Genomic DNA, 18742 nt, shown 5'->3' with positions numbered 1-18742 from the left:
TTCGACGATGTAAACCGTAAACGGCGACGTGCCAATATTGAGCGTTCCTGTTGCGACGGGTACGACGCCGTATGGACTGACGAGCTGGATGCGAATCTCGAGTTGCGGATTCGAGACGCTTAGGACGTTTGTAATGACGTCGAGTTTGCCGCCGAGGCTCAAAGTGACGGCGATAGTCTTGTTGCTGCTATCGTAACGAAACGCGAAAACGTCAATGGAGAGAATGCTCGGAAAAACTGATGGCAACAAGATGGAACCGGCTTTTACGTTTGTCGTAAACGCACTGATGAAATTGCTGAATGTCAGTGGAGAGTTTTTCATATTGAACAGCAACCAACCGTCGTCGTCGAGAGTGATATTGAGATCTACTGAACCGCCGCCGGAGAGACGAAGAGTCGCGTAGAGACCGATGCCGCTTGCAAAGACAGGTCCAACGTTGCGAAGTTGATTAGTCACAAGAGCGGACGAATAGAGAAAGTCGACCTTGGAAACAATCACACTGCCGAGAAAAGGTATCGGCGAAATGTCTACGACCGCACCGCCACCAAAGACTTTCGTCGCCACGGTAGCGAGCGAGATTGACGACGATAAGGTGACGGAAACGGTAAATGCGCTGCGACCGTACTGGTCAAGATTGTACAGAATCGTCACCGTCGATTTCGACGCCGACGCCCACGAAGCGATCGTCGACGGCACGCCGGAGAAACCGAAGCCGTAAGCGTTCTTACTCGTGTCGTAAACGCCGCCGATGAAGCTAGCCGATCCCAAAACGAAGTTTCCCAAGCCGATGGAGAGTAGAGCAGGATGCTTTGACGGCGTTTCACCGATCGCGCTGTAGAACGACCCTACGTTCAGTTGACCGCTTGTGAGCGAGCCGGCGAACGCGTAGCGGCTCGCACTCGTCTTCGTCACGTTCACGGTGACTTGCGACGTTGCTCCAATTGCCCATATTCCGGTCAGAGCGATAGACTCGAGCTGAATCGTCGTCGTGTGAGAGACGACGATTGTCGCGCCGACGGAGCTCAAAGTCATAAATTTGGGTATTATTTGCATACTTGGAGTCGGCGAGACTGTTACGACACTGACGGTCTTTGCATTGAAATTGATATGGACGTTGTTCACGTAGAAGTCCAATGGATCAGCAGTAAACATTCGCACAGCCGTATCGGGTATCTTCAGCATCGGCATAGCAGCGGAAAAGAACGCTTTCGCTGTGACTTTCGCGCTGGGACGAATCACGAGCGTTTTGCCGCCGTTTTCGACCGTAATACCGTAGATCGCGGTATTGAGGTTGTCGAGATAAGTGCTGCCCAATAAGGTGTCCGCTTCTGTTTGCATACTGTTAGGAATGACAACATGAGCGCGGCAAAAGCAGAAGAGAAGAGCGGCAGCAAAAGCTAGTAGAGCCATGGTGTTCAAGTGAATAATGTGCGCGAGCTCCGTGTAAATTGAATAAATCATTCTGACAGCTTAGGGTGGACAAGCCAATGCAAGGGAGGCACAGTGCCACGACAAAAAGAGAAAATCCGACGGAAGAGCTCGGATGCGTCAGCCGCTGCCTATTATTTTTGGTCGCCTTCTTGGCGACAGAGAGTGGTAAGGAACGTTCTGACGAATTGCCGAACAATTGCAAAAGCCGTGACCTACAAAGAAACAGAGCTTACGCAACAAAATGAAGAGAAACTTCAAATATACCGAAACGGTGAACGTTTTCCAACTCCTCGAACACTGGCATGAAAGATTCCACTCCGAGGCTTTCAGCCGGCACCGCTTCTCGTTTTCGTCCACTCTGCAGAGTCGACAGGGCTTTTTTCGCCAAATTGGCGATCATCGTGCCGACGTTCTTGAAATCCAAGCTGAACGAGAAAGTCTGGGGCGTCGATCCAAAGAAACCCGCCGTAATCGAACCGCCAAATTGTCCGCCCGACACGACGCTAATCTGCACGTCGAAACTGATTTTCGCGATGTTCACAATGCCTGTTTTTCCCAATGAGACGATCTCCGCTGCGGCACGAGCTCCGAGCGCGTACGTCTTCTCCGCTGCCGTCAACCCGGCGTTCGCTAGATCAAACGGAATCTTGGCCGCTTGCAGTGCGGCATTAGCTATGGCGAGCGAGTGCGACGCCGTCGAAACGACTCCTTTGGCGACGTTGAGAGCGCTGTAGGCGGTAGCGCGAAGGCCTTGGCAAGCTGTGTTGGCTGTCACGCAAACTGGATTGGTGATTTTGCTGCAGCAGCTGTTCCAGTTCAAAACGAAGTAGGGTACTTTTACTCCCCACACAGTCTTCGTCCTTTGCTGCTTCTGCAAGCATCCAATACAGGCTAAGAAAGCATGCTACATGTCACTGACATCATTTATTTTCACTTACTTTGGCCGCAATTCTGGATAGAGCACAGCGAATTGACTTTATTCTGTGCGTTTGTCAGACCAGCATTCGCATTGGTGAACGCCGACTTCGCCGAATTTACTTTATTCTGAGCGGCCGTCACTTTGCCTTCAGCAGCGGTCACTTTCGCCTTTGCACTGTTAATAGCCGACGTCGCCTTTGTAGCGCTCGTTTGTATAGCAGCAATAACGAGGACCTCAATCTGATGCGGCCACTGGATCGAAAGCGATCCGGCGACGCGAAACGCCGCCGTGGAGAGACTCCCGTACGATGCCGCAACAGTCAACGACTCGGCTGCAAAGCCAAAGAACGGAGCGTACTCCAATTTGAACAGGAATTGAGTGTTGGTAATCTCGAGTTGAGATTCCACTTTGATTAAACCATAGAGAAGGTCTAAGTACCCAGAAGCGAAGACGGAGATTTTCAGAGGCGACAGAACAAAAGAAGCGTTTAGAGTAGGCCCGTGCGTCGTTTCTGTCGCAGAGCGATACATACGTATGAGACCGCCGGCTAAGTTGAGCGGAGTCATTGCAATCGACATTCCCATCGCTCCGACGGGAAGGTCGATGTAGAAGAGAGCCGACAAAGTGAAACCGAGAATGTTGATCGTGCCGTTGAGTTTGTAGCCGGCCGGGATGACGACACCCGGAACGGGTACGGTTTGCACGAGAGCAAACGAAGACTCGAGACCGTTGGGAAATCCGCTTTGGGCGAGAACGGGCGGCAGACTGGTGCTAGAGACGGCGACTCCAAAAGCGGCGAGAATACTGGCCATCGTTGCGTGATTGACTTTGCCGTAAAAGTAGTTTCCCAAAGGCATGACGAGGTTAAAGGCGGCGTACGACTTCAAAATAAGCTCTTTTCCGGGATTCGTTCCGATATATATCGTTCCTCCAACGGCTAGAGACGCTAATGTCCCGACCGCCGGAACAATGATTGCTCCTAAATTGGCGTTGCCAAACGAAATAAATTTCAAACCGAAAGCGTTGTGCCACATGCCGGCCATCGTCATAGACATGGCCAATTCGCCGACGAGATTCACGTTGATTCCGCCGGAGAATTGCAGTGGAGGATCGCTTAGCGTGAGCGTTGCAATGAGTCCAATAGCTGTCGGCACTCCGATTTGAAGCTGGAGTGCGACTTGGTTGAGCATGGCACCGTGTCCGATCGCGAAGTTGGCGATTCCTGCTGTCAGAGTAAAACCGCCGGTCAATTGCATCGTATTCACCGAAATTGAGCTCGAGATCGCGATCTTCGCTCCGGGGCCAATAACCTTGCTGAGAAAGACGCACATGGGATCGCCGCAGCGCGTGAGATACAACGACGCCGAAACGGTGATCCCGGCCGATACTTGAGTTGCACTAAACGACGTTCCCGGTACGAGCAAGCCGGGCATAGACGCTTTTGATATGAGAACTGAAGCCTTCATATTTCGGTTGACCATCGTCAGTGCGCCGATTCCGATGCCAGTGACGTCTTTTAGCAGGGTGCCGAAGTTTACGCTGACGATGCTGTAGCCCACGGCCATTTGGCTTCCGCCCGACGTCGTGTTGGAAACGACGGCGCTAAACGACGTGCCGAGCCAATTGGATACGAGTGGAACGCCGAAAAAGTCGATTTCGTAGTTGCTAATAGATCCGCCTAACTTGAAGGAGAATCCTGGCGAGTGAATAAGCCCTGTCATAAGTTTCGATTTGGCGGCGAGGTTACTGAATCCGTCTGGCAAAAACGAAGTCGAAAATTGCGATGTAATATCGCCGACTTTCAGTGTCGAGTCTCCTCTTCCGATGACGACGTAGTTGCCGTTGTCTTCGACGATGTAAACCGTAAACGGCGATGTGCCAATTTTGAGCGTTCCTGTTGCGACGGGTACGACGCCGTATGGACTGAGGAGTTGGATGCGAATCTCGAGTTGCGGATTCGAGACGCTTAGGACGTTTGTAATGACGTCGAGTTTGCCGCCGAGGCTCAAAGTGACGGCGATAGTCTTGTTGCTGCTATCGTAACGAAACGCGAAAACGTCAATGGAGAGAATGCTCGGAAAAACTGACGGCAACGAAATGGAACCCGCTTTCACGTTTGTCGTAAAGGCACTGACGAAATTGCTGAATGTCAATGGAGAGCTTTTCATATTGAACAGCAGCCAGCCGTCGGCGTCGAGAGTGATATTGAGATCGATCAATCCGCTCGAAAGACGAAGGGTCGTATAAAGGCCAACGCCGCTTGCAAAGACTGATCCAACGTCGGGAAGCTGATTAGTCACAAGAGCGGACGAATAGAGAAAGTCGACCTTGGAAACGATCACACTGCCGAGAAAAGGTATCGGCGAAATGTCTACGACCGCACCGCCAAAGGCTTTCGTCGCCACGGTAGCGAGCGAGATTGACGATAAGGTGACGGAAACGGTAAATGCGCTGCGATCGTACTTGTCGCGATTGTATAGAATCGTCACCGACGATTTCGACGCCGACGCCCACGAAGCGATCGTCGACGGCACGCCGGAGAAACCGAAGCCGTAAGTGTTGTCACTCGTGTCGTAAACGCCGCCGATGAAGCTAGCCGATCCCAAAACAGAGTTTCCCAAGCCGATGGCGAGTAGAGCAGGATGCTTCGACGGTGTTTCACCGATCGCGCTGTAGAACGACCCTACGTTCAGTTGACCGCTTGTGAGCGAGCCGACGAACGCGTAGCGGCTCGCACTCGTCTTCGTCACGTTCACGGTGACTTGCGACGTTGTTCCAATTGCCCATATTCCGGTGAGAGCGATAGACTCGAGTTGAATCGTTGTCGTGTGAGAGACGACGATTGTCGCGCCGACGGAGCTCAAAGTCATAAATTTGGGTATTATTTGCATACTCGGAGTCGGCGAGACCGTCACGACACTGACGGTCTTTGCATTGAAATTGATATGGACGTTGCTCACGTCAAAGTCCAACGGATCAGCAGTAAGCATTTGCACAGCGGCATCAGATATCTTTAGCGTTGGCATGGCAGCGGAAAAGAACGCTTTCGCTGTAACTTTAGCGCTGGGACGAATCACGAGCGTTTCACCGCCGTTTTCGACCGTAATACCGTAGATAGCGGTATTGATGTTTTTGAGATAGGTGCTGCCTAATAAATTGTCCGCTTCGGTTTGTACACTGTTGGGAATGACGACGAGAGCGCGGCAAAAGCCGAAGAGAAGAGCAGCGAGAACGAGTATAGTCATTGGTGTTCGAAGACGAAAGAGTGTACAAAGCGCGCGAGCTCCGTGCAAATTGAATAATCACTCTCTATTCGCAATATTGTTCACTGCATGGTGCGCGACGAAAGCGCTGACCGCTTGTGTCTGCGTGCGCGCGTCGAAGCACACTTGATCGTGCGGACCGCTTTCGCATCTCCACATATAGTCGGCACAACAGCCGCCGTAGCTGTTGTTGTCGGTGAACATGTTGGTGCAGCCGGAATTGCAGAAGCAATAGCCGCCGCCGCGGATTGGACGCGGCTCCGCCGTACACTTGCCGGCGCACGACGGAACTTGCTGCTCCGCCGTAAAGCACTCGTCGACGTAATCGAGACAGCAGTCCATGTGCCGAGCGCAGGCAGCGTCGCAAAAGCAGCTGCCGTTTCTTGCCGACGTTGAATTATTATCGCAACGGCCTCTGCACGACGTCGACGTATTTGTCGGCGGAGGAGGTCGCTTGGCGACGACGGTGAACTGATAATTCGGCACGGCGCACGACGAACCGTTCTTACGATCAAAACCGCTCCATGGAATTTGTTTGTAGAGAACGCACTTGGGAATTTTCGGCAGAGGCGGCGGCGTGTCGCAATCGCAGGCGACTTTCGACGTCGTGTAGCATCCTTGAGACTGTTTCGTTGGACACGCTTTCTTTCCTTCGGGAAGACAGTACACGCAGTGATCGCACGGCGTGCCGTCGCAGGCGAAACATGGACACGATCCCTCTACGCCCACGTCGTCGTCGTTCGTTTTAAACATAAATTTCGTGCAGTTCGAATAGGTCTCATTGGCGCAACGCGACTTGCATTCGTCCTCCGAGCTCGCCGTGCCGTTCCAGAAGATGAACGACGAATTGAGATCGTACGTGCAACTGAGACCCGCTTTGTCGAACCACAAGTAAGGATTCGGCGGCGTTTCGATGCTCACGTTCGACGTCGTCCACCACCAGTGATATTTCGAGTACGACGCGTTTTTCTCTGCAAAGCCACAAGCGTCTTTCGTTCCCTTAAAGGGCGGCGCGACGCGCGACTTCGTCCACACGTTGTTGCTACTGTTCGCCGCTATCGATCGCACTTTGGCCAACGCGTCGCTCTTCAGCGCCGCCAAATCGTGAAGCGTTTTAGCGAAGTAGTTTAGGTGAGTAACAAAAATGCCTTTGAAGCTGAAGAAGTCGCTTCCAGGATCGCCCGAATAAGCGGCGCATTCGCTCGGAGACGTGACCAACGAACGCGAACCGCGTTGAAGATCACGAACCGCTCCGTCGCTATTTGTTAAATTTTCGTAGGCGGCGTCGAGTAGGGCGAGACCGCGCGTGAGATAATCGCTCTTTCCCGTTATGTTGTAAAGAATTGCGGCACTGCTCATAAGGAGTCCGTGATTGTAAGACATTCCTGGGACTCCGCTGTTGACGCACTTGTGTCCACTAGAAACGTTTGCTGCAGCTGCAGCTGACTTCGAACTGCAGCACGACGCGGGTAAAGCGCCTGTGCTCATGATTCCGTTTGAAGCCAAGAGACCGCGACCGTTATCGAAAGCAAAAATCCAATTCCAAATCTTCTGCGCCGAATCGAGGAAACGAGTGCGATTGACGGGAGAAGTCGACGAAATTGCCAGTTTCGCTGCGGTGTAGAGAACTTCGACTATAGTGATGCTGTCTTTGAAACGCTTGATAGCGTAGGTGCTCCACCAGAAGCCACCGCATTCGTCGTCGGATGAATTCTGCTTGCGATGATCGTAGCCGTACTTCCACGCCCAGTCGTGAATTTCCGCCGCTCGATCTCGCCACGCCACGTTCTTAGTCAAATCGTAAACGCGCAGATAGGCGATGGCGTACCAGACGAAGTCGTCGACGTAGATATCGGTTTGAGTCGCATTCTAAAAAAAAATTGAGAGCATTGGGAGGGGGACCCCCCTTATTTCGTACCCATGCAGAATTGTAAGGCGAATGAATCCACGTCGATTCTGCAATGAAAACGATTCGAGCGGCGAGAGAATCATTCAGCGGCATCTTCGATTCTATCACAAAATTGACGGCCGATTCCAAGGCAATTGCCGACCACCATCTGTAGCAGTTCGTACAGGCGAACGGCCAGTCAATCTCACACGTACAAGAGCTATACGCGCCGCCAGACCCTAATCCTCCGATCTGGCCACAGGCGAAAAAGAAAGCGGCCGGCGACGAAGCGTTCGGCGGAACGGGACCGGGCGGACGATTGCAGGTGCACGCCGCCGATTTGGACGTATAGCAGCCGGGAGTCGACTTCGTCGGACACGGATCGTCGACTTTCGCTGAGCAATATATGCACTGCGGTACGTCGCACAACGTTCCGTCGCAGCTGTAACACGGACATCCTGACGCTTGGGGCACGATGCTCGCGCTGCTTTCGACACGAGAAAAATAGTGGAGGAGACCGTTGAGAGCGTCCTTAGCTCGAGCAATAGGAGTCGATGGCGGCGGTGGTGCGGCGAGCGTGACGGCACAGGCGACAAGGAGACAAATGACATAACGTATTAGATCCATTCTCCTCGCAAAGTCTCGTTGTGGATCCCCCACGAGATCCCACGTGAACTTGGTGACTCCTACTCGGAGTGAAATCATGATTGATCTAAACTATCTACCGCGTGATGTGCGACAAAAACGCTAACCGCTTGCGTTTGCGTGCGCGCGTCGAAGCACGTCTGATCGCGCGGACCGCCTTCGCATCTCCATAGATAGTCGGCGCAACAGCCCCCGTAGCTATTGTTGTCGGTGAAAAGGTTGGTACAGCCGGAATCACAGAAGCAATAGCCGCCGCCGCGGATTGGACGCGGTTCCGCCGTACACTTGCCGAGGCACGTCGGCGTCTGCTGATCCGCCGAAACGCACTCTTCGACGTAATCCAGACAGCAGTCAAAGTGACGGGAGCACGCGGCGTCGCAAAAGCAAGTTCCGTTCGTTGCCGCTGAAGTGTTGTTACTGCAGCGGCCCCTGCACGACGTCGAGGCGTCCAACAGCGAATCAGGTCGCTTTGCGACGACGGTGTATTGATAACTCGGAACGGCACATGACGCTCCTTTCTTTCGATCAAAACCCAAAGGAATTTGCTTGTACAGAACACAGTTGGGAATCGGCGGCGGGGTGTCGCAATTGCAGCCGACTTTTGACGTCGTGTAACATCCGTGAGAGTGTTTTGTAGGACAAGCTTTCTTTCCTTCGGGATCGCAATACACGCAGTGATCGCACGGCGTGCCGTCGCAGGCGAAACACGGACAAGATCCGGCGACATCGACGTCGTCGTTCGTTTTAAACATAAATTTCGTGCAGTTTGAATAAGTCTCATTGGCGCACCGCGATTGACATTCGTCCTTCGAACTGACCGCACCGTTCCAAAAGATAAACGACGAATTGAGATCGTACGTGCAACTGAGACCCGCTTTGTCGAACCACAAGTAGGGATTCGGCGGCGTTTCGATGCTCACGTTCGACGTCGTCCACCACCAGTGATATTTTGAATACGAAGCGTTCGTTGGCGTCGAGCTGCATGCGTCCTTCGTCCCGTTAAACGGAGGCCCCTCGCGCGACTTTGACCACGCGTTGTTGCTACTGTTCGTCACCATCGATCGCACTTTGGCCAACGCGTCGCTCTTTAGCGCCGCCGACTCGTGAAGCGTTCGAGCAAAATAGTTCAAGTGAGTAATAAAAATGCCTTTGAAACTGAAGAAATCGCTTCCGGGATCGCCCAAATAAGCGCCGCATTCGCTCGGAGACGTGACCAACGAACGCGAACCGCGTTGAAGATCCTGAACGGCGCCGTCGCTATTAGTGAGATTTTCGTAAGCGGCGTCGAGTAGGGAGAGGCCTCGTGTGAGATATTCGCTCTTTCCTGTCACGTTGTATAGAATCGCTGCACTGCTCATTAAAAGACCGTGATTATAAGACATTCCTGGAACTCTGCTGTTGGCGCACTTGCGTCCAAGAGAAACGTTTGCTGCAGCTGAATTCGGACTGCAACACCACTCGGGTAAAGCGCTCGTGCTCATGATCCCATTTGAAGCTAAAAGACCGCGACCGTTATCAAAAGCGAATATCCAGTTCCAAATCGATACAGCCGAGTCGAGAAAACGAGAATGGTTAACAGGGTTAACTGTTGGATTCGCCAGTTTAGCAGCAGCGTGAAGAACTTCTACAATGGTTATGCTGTCTTTGAAGTGTTTAGTATTGTCTAAGCTCCACCAGAAGCCACCGCATTCGTCGGTAGACTGGTTTTGTCTACGATGATCGTAGCCGTATTTCCATACCCAATCGTGAAGCGCTGCCGCTCGGTCTCGCCACACGGCGTTCTTTGTCAGATCGTAGACGCGTAAATAGACAAGAGAATACCAAGCAAAATCGTCCACATAGACAGCGACGTGAGTCGCATCCTGAAGGACACATCAATTTATAGAGACAAGGCGGCCCATCTGTACGTATTTCTTACCCAAGCAGCATTGTAAGGCGAGTGAATCCAGGTTGATTCTGCCACGTACAAGATGTGAGCGGCAAATGAATCATTCAGCGGCATCTTCGACTCTATCACATAATTAACAGCCGCTTCCAAAGCGACGGCTGACCACCATCGGTAGCAATTCGTACAGGAGAACGGCCAATCGAGTTGGCAGGTGCACGAGCTGGGAGAACCACCAGGACCTCGCGGTTCCATAGCACCAATCTGACCACAGGCAAAAAAGAACGCTGCAGGAGACGACGCATTGGGAGGAACGGGACCGGGCGGGCGATTGCAAATGCACGCTGAAGACTTCGACGTATAGCAGCCGAGAGACGTCTTTTTCGGACATGTATCGTCGGCATGCGCTGAGCACCACGTGCATTCCGGTGGGTAGCAGACGAATCCGTCGCAGCCGTAACATGGGCATCCCGTCTCTTTTGGCACGACGCTCGAGCGCTTTTCAACTTGGAAAAAATAGTGGAGTAGACCGTCGAGAGCATCCTTAGCTCGAGCAATAGGAGTCGATGGCGACGGCGGTGCGGCGAGTGTGACGGCACAAGCTACGAAGAAACAAATGACAGAACGTCTCAGAACCATTTTGATTCTCCTCACAGAGTCTCACTGCGGATCGCCCACGAGATCTCACGTGAACTTGGTGGCTCCTACTACTCGGAGTGAAATCATGATCGATCTAAACTATCTACCGCGTGATGTGCGACAAAAACGCTGACTGCTTGCGTTTGCGTGCGCGCGTCGAAGCACGTCTGATCGCGCGGACCGCCTTCGCATCTCCATAGATAGTCGGCGCAACAGCCCCCGTAGCTATTGTTGTCGGTGAACGTATTGGTGCAGCCGGAATCGCAGAAGCAATAGCCCCCACCGCGGATTGGACGCGGTTTCGCCGTACACTTGCCGAGGCACGTTGCCGTCTGCTGATCTGCCGAAACGCACTCGTCGACGTAATCGAGGCAGCAGTCCATATGCCGAGCGCACGCGGCGTCGCAAAAGCAACTGCCGTTCTTAGCCGTTGAAGTATTATTATCGCAACGACCTTTACACGACGTCGACGCGTTTGTAGGCGAAAGAGGCCGTTTTGCGACGACGGTGTATTGATAACTCGGAACGGCACATGACGCTCCTTTCTTTCGATCAAAGCCGCTCCATGGAATTTGCTTGTAGAGAACACAGTTAGGAATTTGCGGCGGCGTGTCACAGTTGCAGCCGACTTTTGCCGTCGTGTAGCATCCTTGAGACTTTTTCGTTGGACACGCTTTCTTTCCTTTGGGAAGACAGTACACGCAGTGATCGCACGGCGTGCCGTCGCAGGCGAAACACGGACACGATCCCTCAGCGCCGACCTCTTCGTTCGTTTTAAACATGAATTTCGTGCAGTTCGAATAGGTCTCATTGGCGCACCGCGATTGGCATTCGTCCTTCGAGCTCGCCGTACCGTTCCAAAAGATGAACGACGAATTGAGATCGTATGTGCAACTGAGACCCTTTTTGTCGAACCAAAAGTAGGGATTCGGCGGCGTTTCGATGCTCACGTTCGACGTCGTCCACCACCAGTGATATTTCGAGTACGACGCGTTTTTCGGCGCTGAGCCGCAAGCGTCAGTCGTCCCGTTGAACGGAGGCCCAGCGCGCGACTTCGTCCACACGTTGTTGCTACTGTTCGTCACTATCGATCGCACTTTGGCCAACGCATCGCTCTTCAGCGCCGCCGACTCGCGAAGCGTTTGAGCAAAATAGTTCAAGTGAGTGATAAAGATGCCTTTGAAACTGAAAAAGTCGCTTCCAGGATCGCCCGAATAAGCGCCGCATTCGCTCGGAGACGTGACCAACGAACGCGAACCGCGTTGAAGATCACGAACCGCTCCGTCGCTGTTTGTTAAATTTTCGTAGGCGGCGTCGAGTAGGGCGAGACCGCGCGTGAGATAATCGCTCTTTCCCGTTATGTTGTAGAGAATTGCGGCACTGCTCATGAGCAGGCCGTGATTGTAAGACATTCCTGGGACTCTGCTATTGACGCACGTGTGTCCAAGAGAAACGTTTGCAGCGGACGTTGGACTGCAGCACCACTCGGGTGAAGCGCCCGTGCTCATGATCCCATTTGAAGCGAAGAGACCGCGACCGTTATCAAAAGCGAATATCCAGTTCCAAATTTCTACAGCCGCGTTGAGAAAACGCGAATGATCGATGGGGTTGACAGCAGGATTCGCCAGCTTCGCCGCAGAGTGAAGAACTTCTACTATAGTTATACTGTCCTTGAAATGCTTCGTGTTGTCCGTGCTCCACCAGAGGCCACCGCATTCGTTGGTGGACTCGTTTTGACGGCGATGATCGTAACCGTACTTCCATATCCAATCGTGAAGCGCCGCTGCTCGGTCTCGCCACACGGTATCGTTGGTCAGATCATAGACGCGCAAATAAGCAATGGAATACCAGGCGAAATCGTCCATATAAACGGGGGTCTTCAACACATCCTAACGAGAAAGAAAAGATCAACTATTGGACTCGCAAAAAACGGAGGGCACATTCTTACCCAATCGGAATTGTAGGGCGAATGAATCCACGTCGATTCCGCGACGTACATGATGTGAGCGGCGAACGAATCATTCACCGGCATCTTGGACTCTATCACATAATTGACAGCCGCTTCCAAAGCAACAGCCGACCACCATCTGTAGCAATTCGTACAGCAAAACGGCCAGTCCAGCTCGCACACACAGGAACTATAAGAACCGCTACGACCTCGCGGTCCCAGTCCGCCAATCTGACCACAGGCGAAGAAGAATGCCGCCGGAGACGACGAATTCGGCGGAACGGGACCAGGTAGACGATCGCACGTGCACGCCGCAGACTTTGGCGTATAGCAACCAGGCGTTGTTTTTGTCGGACACGTATCGTCGGCTTGGGCCGAGCACCACGTGCATTCCGGTGGACGACAGACGGATCCGTCGCAGCTGTAACACGGGCATCCCTTCGCTTTCGGCACAAACTTTCCTGAGCCGTTTTCAACTCGGAAGAAATATTGAAGTAGACCGTTGACGGCGTCCTTGGCGCGAGAAATAGGCGGCGGTAGCGACGACGACGCGAAGGTGACGGCACAGGCGACGAGAATCGAAAGAGAAAGCCGTCTCAACGACATCGCGACTCCTAATTTCTCACGAGATCTTCTAAAGAAACTCCCACTCTCATCGATTGATCGAAGGAGTTCAAGTCTATATAGGCACCTATATCTTCATGTAGGGAGGGATAAATGGCGTTTGTGTCGTCACGATCGTTCTAAATCTTCCACGACGTGATGTGCGACGAAAACGCTGATCGCCTGCGTCTGGGTTCGCGCGTCGAGACACATTTCGTCCTGCATTCCGCTCGCACATTTCCACGTGTAGTCGGCGCAGCAACCGCCGTAGCTATTATTGTCGGTAAAATCGTTCGCGCAGCCCGAATCGCAGAAGCAGTAGCCGCCGCCGGGAATCGGATGAGCGACGGCGCTCTGGCAACGTTTTAGACACGACGGGATTTTCCGCTCGACCGGCAAACACTCGTCGGTGTAATCGAGACAACAGTCGAAGTGACGAGCGCAAGAGACGTCACAAAAGCAGCTGCCCCCCGTGGAATCGTTCCCGCAGCGTCCTCGACATGACATTGAGGGATCCGTAGGCGAATCGGGACGCTTTGCGACGAGCGTGCAATCGTAGTCGGCCACCGCGCACGACGGCCCCTTTTCCCTGTCGAAACCTTTCGCCGGCATTTGCTTGTACAGAAGACAGTTGTAAAACGTCGTCGTGTTTTGAGAATTGCACGTGCAGGCGGCCTTCGCCGTCGTGTAGCAGCCGGGATAGGTCGTCTTCGTCGGACACGCTTTATGGGCGCGCGTTTCGCAGTACTGACAGTCCGGCTGATAGCACGGCGTTCCGTCGCACTCGAAACAAGGACACGAAGCCGTCGACGTCGTCGAATAATCGCCGCCGGAAAAAACGAACTTGGTGCAATTGGCGTAGCTCGTGTTGGCGCAATGCGCTTGGCAGTCGTCCTTCGTAGCCACATTCCCTTTCCAGTAAACAATCGACGAATTTTGACTATACGAACACGTCACGCCGGTCTTGTAGAACCAAAGATACGGATTCGGCGGCGTTTCGAGGCTCACATTCGACGTCGTCCACCACCAGTGATACTTCGAAAAGGTCGAGTTCTTTCTCTTCACGCCGTCGTCGCACGCGTCCGCCGTCGCATTAAACGGCGGCGCGACGCGCGATTTCGTCCACGCGTTCTCGCTGCTCTTCGTCGCAATCGAGCGAACTTTCGTCAAAGCGTCGTCGTCGAGAGCGCGCGACTTGCGAAGCGTTTGAGCGAAGTAGGTCAGATGCGTGACGAAAATGCCTTTGAAGCTGAAAAAATCGCTGCCCGGATCGCCGCTACTTTCGCTGCAATAGCCGTCCGAGTAAACCAAAGCGCGTGATCCGCGTTGAAGATCGCGAACGGCTCCGTCGGCGTTCGTTAAGTTCTCGTAGGCGGCATCGAGTAGGGACAAGCCTCGGGTTAGATACTCCTTTTTGCCTGTAATATTGTATAGGAGTGCCGCGCTGCTCATGAGGAGACCGTGATTGTAGGACATTCCCGGTACGCGACTATTGGCGCATTGGCGACCGAGGGACTCGTTCGCGGAGGAGCGTGGATTGCAGCACCATTCCGGCTGCGCTCCCGTGCTCATTATCCCGTTCGCTGCCAGGAGACCGGACCCGTTATCGAAGTCAAATATCCAATTCCATATCGATATAGCCGAATCGAGGAAATGTGTGCGATTGATCGACGGCGTTATTGGCGTGGCGAGGCGCGCGGCGACGTGGAGAACTTCGACGATGCTGATGCTGTCTTTGAAGTGCTTGTAGACGTCCATGTTCCACCAGAAGCCGCCGCATTCGCCGGCGGAATCGCTTCGATTGCGATGATCGTAGCCGTACTTCCACGCCCAATCGTGAATTGCCGCCGCCCGCCGTCGCCACACGTCGTCCTTGGTGAGATCGTAGACGCGCAGATACGCGATGGCATACCAGGCGAAATCGTCGATGAAAACGGGACTCTGTAACGCTTCCTAGAAAAAAATTAATATATATAGTGCATTGGTATTGAGTAGTTGCTACCCAATCTGCGTTATAGGGCGAATGAATCCACGTGGATTCGGCAATATAAATAACGCGAGTTGCCATGGAGTTATTAAGCGGAATTCCAGATTCGATCACGTAATTGGCGGCCGCTTCCAAAGCGACGGCCGACCACCAACGGTAACAATTCGTACAGGCAAACGGCCAAGCGACTTCGCATAGGCAACTGCTGGAGTAGGCTCCAGTGTCACGAGGCCCCAATCCGCCCATTTGCCCGCACGCGAAAAAGAACGTTGCCGGCGACGTGGCATTCGGTGGAATGGGCCCGGGCGGCCGATTACACGTGCACGTCGTCGACGCGTTCGCGTAGCAACCGAAGCCGACTTTTTTCACCGTACACGGATCGTCGATCAACGCCGAGCAAAACGTGCAAGTTGGTATGGTGCAATTATTCCCGGCGCAATCGTAGCACGGGCATCCCTTAGCGCTTGGTGGCGCACTCGTGCCGCTTTCCACCTGGACGAAGTATCTAAGGAGTCCGTTCAGGGCGTCTTTTGCTCGTTCGATCGGCGGCGGCGGCGACGGCGACGCGGCCGTTGCGAGAAATAAACCGAGAATGACGACACAGCTGCTTGGCATCTTCTCCTTACGAGCCCACGTGCGACGTTTGGGTTGCCGCCCCGCTATGCTACTCATCGTACTAATAAGCATCGCCTGGGCTTTAGCCGTGCCGCCGCCGCCACCATCACCCATCGATCGAGCCGAGCAAGCGCTCAACGGACTCTTTCGCTACTATCAGCAGGTGGAAACGAAGAATCGGCCCATACCGAAGAAAACGGGATGCCCATGCCATCATTGCAATGGGGAAAAGTGCGCTATACCCGACTGCGTTTACTGTGGTACGCGTAGCGCCGATCCTTGTCCATCCAAGCAAACGGTCGGCTGTTACACGACCGCTAAATCGGCGTGCACGTGCAATTTGCCGCCGGGACCCGTTCCGGCGAACGCGACGTCGCCGGCGACGTATTTTTTCGCGTGCGGACAAATGGGCGGGCTCGCGCCGAGCGGCGCAACTTCGGAACCCATGCGATGCACGTGTGAGGTCGACTGGCCGTCGGCGTGTACGTTTTGCTATCGATGGTGGTCGGCCGTCGCTCTGGAAGCGGCGGCGAACTACGCCATCGCAGCGGAGCTAGCGCTGAACGAATCGCTCGGAGCGACGATCATGCACACGGCGGAATCCATGTGGATTCATTCGCCATATAATTCGGAATGGGTAAGGAACTAAATGTTGTCTTAACGTAAGGAAAATCAATGCTCGCTCTCTTTTAGGATCCTAAAACAATGCCTGTTTATATCGACGATTTCGCTTGGTACGCCATCGCCTACTTGCGCGTCTACGACCTGACTCGCAACGACGCGTGGCGACGTCGCGCGGCGGCGATTGTCGACTGGGCTTGGACGCACGGTTGGGACAATCGCACCAATTCCGCCAACGACACCGAACAGTGCGGCGGTTTCTGGTGGAACACGGGATTAGACAAACGTTTCAAAGACAGCATATCTATCGTCGAAGTGCTCCACGCCGCCGCTCGCCTAGCAACGCCAATAACCGCGGATTCAAAAAATCGAACGCACTATCTCAACGCCGCGGAAATGATATGGAATTGGCTCTACGCTTTCGACAACGGCACGGGATTATTCGCATCGAACGGGATCATGAGCACGGGGGCCCAACCGGAGATGTGTTGCAACTCGAAATTTACGGTTTTTAACGGATCGCTTTGCGCTAACAGTCGAATCGCCGGCATGTCGTACAACCACGGTCTCCTTATGAGCAGCGCGGCGATTCTCTACAACGTTACGTCGAATCGCGACTATTTAAGAGCGTGCGAGACGCTTCTCGACGCGGCGGCGGAAAATCTTACAAACGCCGACGGCGCCGTAAAAGATCTTCAACGTGGATCGCGAGCGTACGTAACTTCGAGTGCGGAATGCACGCTTCGTACCGGCGATCCGGGAAGCGATTTTTTCAGTTTCAAAGGCGTTTTTATCACGCATCTAGCCTATTTCGCGCAAACTCTTAACGATTCCGGAGCACTTACGTCGGATATGTACGAAAAAGTGGTTGCCATGGTGAGAAATAGCAGCGAGAACGCTTGGTCGAAGTCAATCGTTCGCGCGCCGTTTCCCAAAAAGGATCTTTGTTCGACAACGAGCGGGGAATACGTTCGACTCGACGCCGGAGCGCTCGAGCCGAAGTTTCACTGGTGGTGGACGAGTTCGAATGTGAGCATCGAAACGCCGCCCGATCCGCACACGTGGTTCGTTCGTAAGGGCGTGCGATGCACGTACAACGCGACGAGCGTTGTTTTGTGGAAAGGGAAGGCGGGAACGCAGAACGCTTGTCGGGAAAAGTGCGAAAGGGACAAAAATTGTACGAAATTTATGTTTTTCGCCGAGAGCGAGAGCGATTCGGATTTATGCGAGTGTTACACGTGCGACGACCAGCCGTGCAATCAGCCTCGCTGCAGTTTGTGTGGTTTGCTAAAAGACAACGTGTGTCCCCATAAAAATTCAACGGGTTGTTATACAACTGCTTCGGCTGTTTGCACGTGCGTGGATAATCCGCCCGAGGGTAATGCGGTCAATTGCTGGCTCTACGGCTCAGCGAGTCAAATCAATCGAACGTACGGGCAAGCGTGCGCGGAATACGGAAATAGTTACACCGTGGGCGTCAAGCGGCCGTCAGCGCGCGCATCCTGCGCGCGACGATGCGGTGGAAACGTCCCTGATGTTTGCTACTGTGACGCCGCGTGCGCGCGTCATATGGATTGTTGTCTTGACTACGCACTCGAGTGTGGGAGCGAGCCGAGCTGTGCGGGGCGATGCGAGCCAAATACGACGCCCGTGGCGCTGCCAATTCGCGGCGGCGGTTATTGCTATTGCGATTCGGGGTGCTCGAACTATTTTACGGATAATAATAGCTATGGGGGATGCTGCGCGGATTATACGTGGCGATGCGGCGGCGGGGAGCAAGATCAGTTGTGTTTGGACGCGAGAACGCAAACCCAGGCGGTGAGCCTTTTTACGGCCCACCACGTGATGGAACGCATAGAGAACGCGAACCATAAAAGGACCTATACGTAGTAGGACTTCGAATTTTAGCTGAAAAAGGCCCGCAGAGTGCTAAAAAGAGCGCTACGCTTCTGTTGCAGGAGAGGAAAAGGTCGCCGCGCGCCGTTCGCTGGCATAAACTAAGACAAAGCATTTTCGCCTGCCAAAAATGCATCCGTAACCGCCCCGCGTGCGTTCAGCACTGCAGGGCTTCGTCCTTGTACTTCTAGAGCTGGGATTAGTCTACTTTACCCCTTACAAACTCTATTTCTTTCTACGCGTTCGACGGCCTAGTATCAAAAACCGAGACGCGTACTAGCGATAGGGATATCTCACGAGACCCCCAACATACGCTGCCCACGCTATTCCCTCCCAATCGTACCAGAAACGGTGATTGACTGAAAATTCCGACTCGCCGCCATCTTGGCCGATTCCCCGGAT

The 18742-nt window shown here is 53.5% G+C and overlaps 5 protein-coding genes across 7 annotated transcripts; all 5 read right to left on the bottom strand.

Moving 5' to 3' along the window:
- Positions 1 to 1424: 1424 nt before the first annotated feature.
- Positions 1425 to 5595, bottom strand: LOC136195977 (uncharacterized). The gene is made up of 3 exons (XM_065985466.1): positions 2370 to 5595; positions 1696 to 2322; positions 1425 to 1643 (listed from the first exon to the last, which is right to left on the bottom strand). The coding sequence occupies exons 1-3, from the start codon at positions 5593 to 5595 to the stop codon at positions 1549 to 1551; spliced, it is 3948 nt and encodes a 1315-aa protein (XP_065841538.1). The 3' UTR covers positions 1425 to 1548.
- A 57-nt stretch (positions 5596 to 5652) lies between these two features.
- On the bottom strand, positions 5653 to 8128 carry LOC136195979 (uncharacterized). Its single transcript, XM_065985469.1, has 2 exons — positions 7532 to 8128; positions 5653 to 7482 (listed from the first exon to the last, which is right to left on the bottom strand). Exons 1-2 carry the CDS (start codon positions 8126 to 8128, stop codon positions 5653 to 5655), a joined length of 2427 nt encoding a protein of 808 aa, XP_065841541.1.
- A 73-nt stretch (positions 8129 to 8201) lies between these two features.
- LOC136195982 (uncharacterized) lies at positions 8202 to 10740 on the bottom strand. The gene is made up of 2 exons (XM_065985471.1): positions 10065 to 10740; positions 8202 to 10008 (listed from the first exon to the last, which is right to left on the bottom strand). The coding sequence occupies exons 1-2, from the start codon at positions 10668 to 10670 to the stop codon at positions 8203 to 8205; spliced, it is 2412 nt and encodes an 803-aa protein (XP_065841543.1). The 5' UTR covers positions 10671 to 10740; the 3' UTR covers position 8202.
- On the bottom strand, positions 10493 to 13231 carry LOC136195981 (uncharacterized). 2 transcript variants are annotated; one of them, XR_010672042.1, is made up of 3 exons: positions 12619 to 13231; positions 10686 to 12559; positions 10493 to 10633 (listed from the first exon to the last, which is right to left on the bottom strand). XR_010672042.1 is itself a non-coding variant. In XM_065985470.1 (2 exons), the coding sequence occupies exons 1-2, from the start codon at positions 13222 to 13224 to the stop codon at positions 10754 to 10756; spliced, it is 2412 nt and encodes an 803-aa protein (XP_065841542.1). In that variant the 5' UTR covers positions 13225 to 13231; the 3' UTR covers positions 10684 to 10753. The 2 variants fall into 2 exon arrangements, 1 of the variants encoding a protein (XP_065841542.1); XM_065985470.1 differs by lacking the exon at positions 10493 to 10633 and having other exon boundaries at positions 10684 to 12559.
- Positions 13191 to 18734, bottom strand: LOC136195978 (uncharacterized). 2 transcript variants are annotated; one of them, XM_065985468.1, is made up of 3 exons: positions 15224 to 18677; positions 13310 to 15174; positions 13191 to 13252 (listed from the first exon to the last, which is right to left on the bottom strand). In XM_065985468.1, exons 1-2 carry the CDS (start codon positions 15935 to 15937, stop codon positions 13351 to 13353), a joined length of 2538 nt encoding a protein of 845 aa, XP_065841540.1. In that variant the 5' UTR covers positions 15938 to 18677; the 3' UTR covers positions 13191 to 13252; positions 13310 to 13350. The 2 variants fall into 2 exon arrangements, with proteins under 2 accessions (XP_065841540.1, XP_065841539.1); XM_065985467.1 differs by lacking the exon at positions 13191 to 13252 and adding an exon at positions 18684 to 18734 and having other exon boundaries at positions 13341 to 15174; positions 15224 to 18527.
- Positions 18735 to 18742: the final 8 nt, after the last annotated feature.

This window comes from Oscarella lobularis, chromosome 15 (assembly GCF_947507565.1).
Source record: "Oscarella lobularis chromosome 15, ooOscLobu1.1, whole genome shotgun sequence".
Taxonomy (NCBI): domain Eukaryota; kingdom Metazoa; phylum Porifera; class Homoscleromorpha; order Homosclerophorida; family Oscarellidae; genus Oscarella; species Oscarella lobularis.
This window is presented reverse-complemented; position numbering and strand designations above follow the sequence as displayed.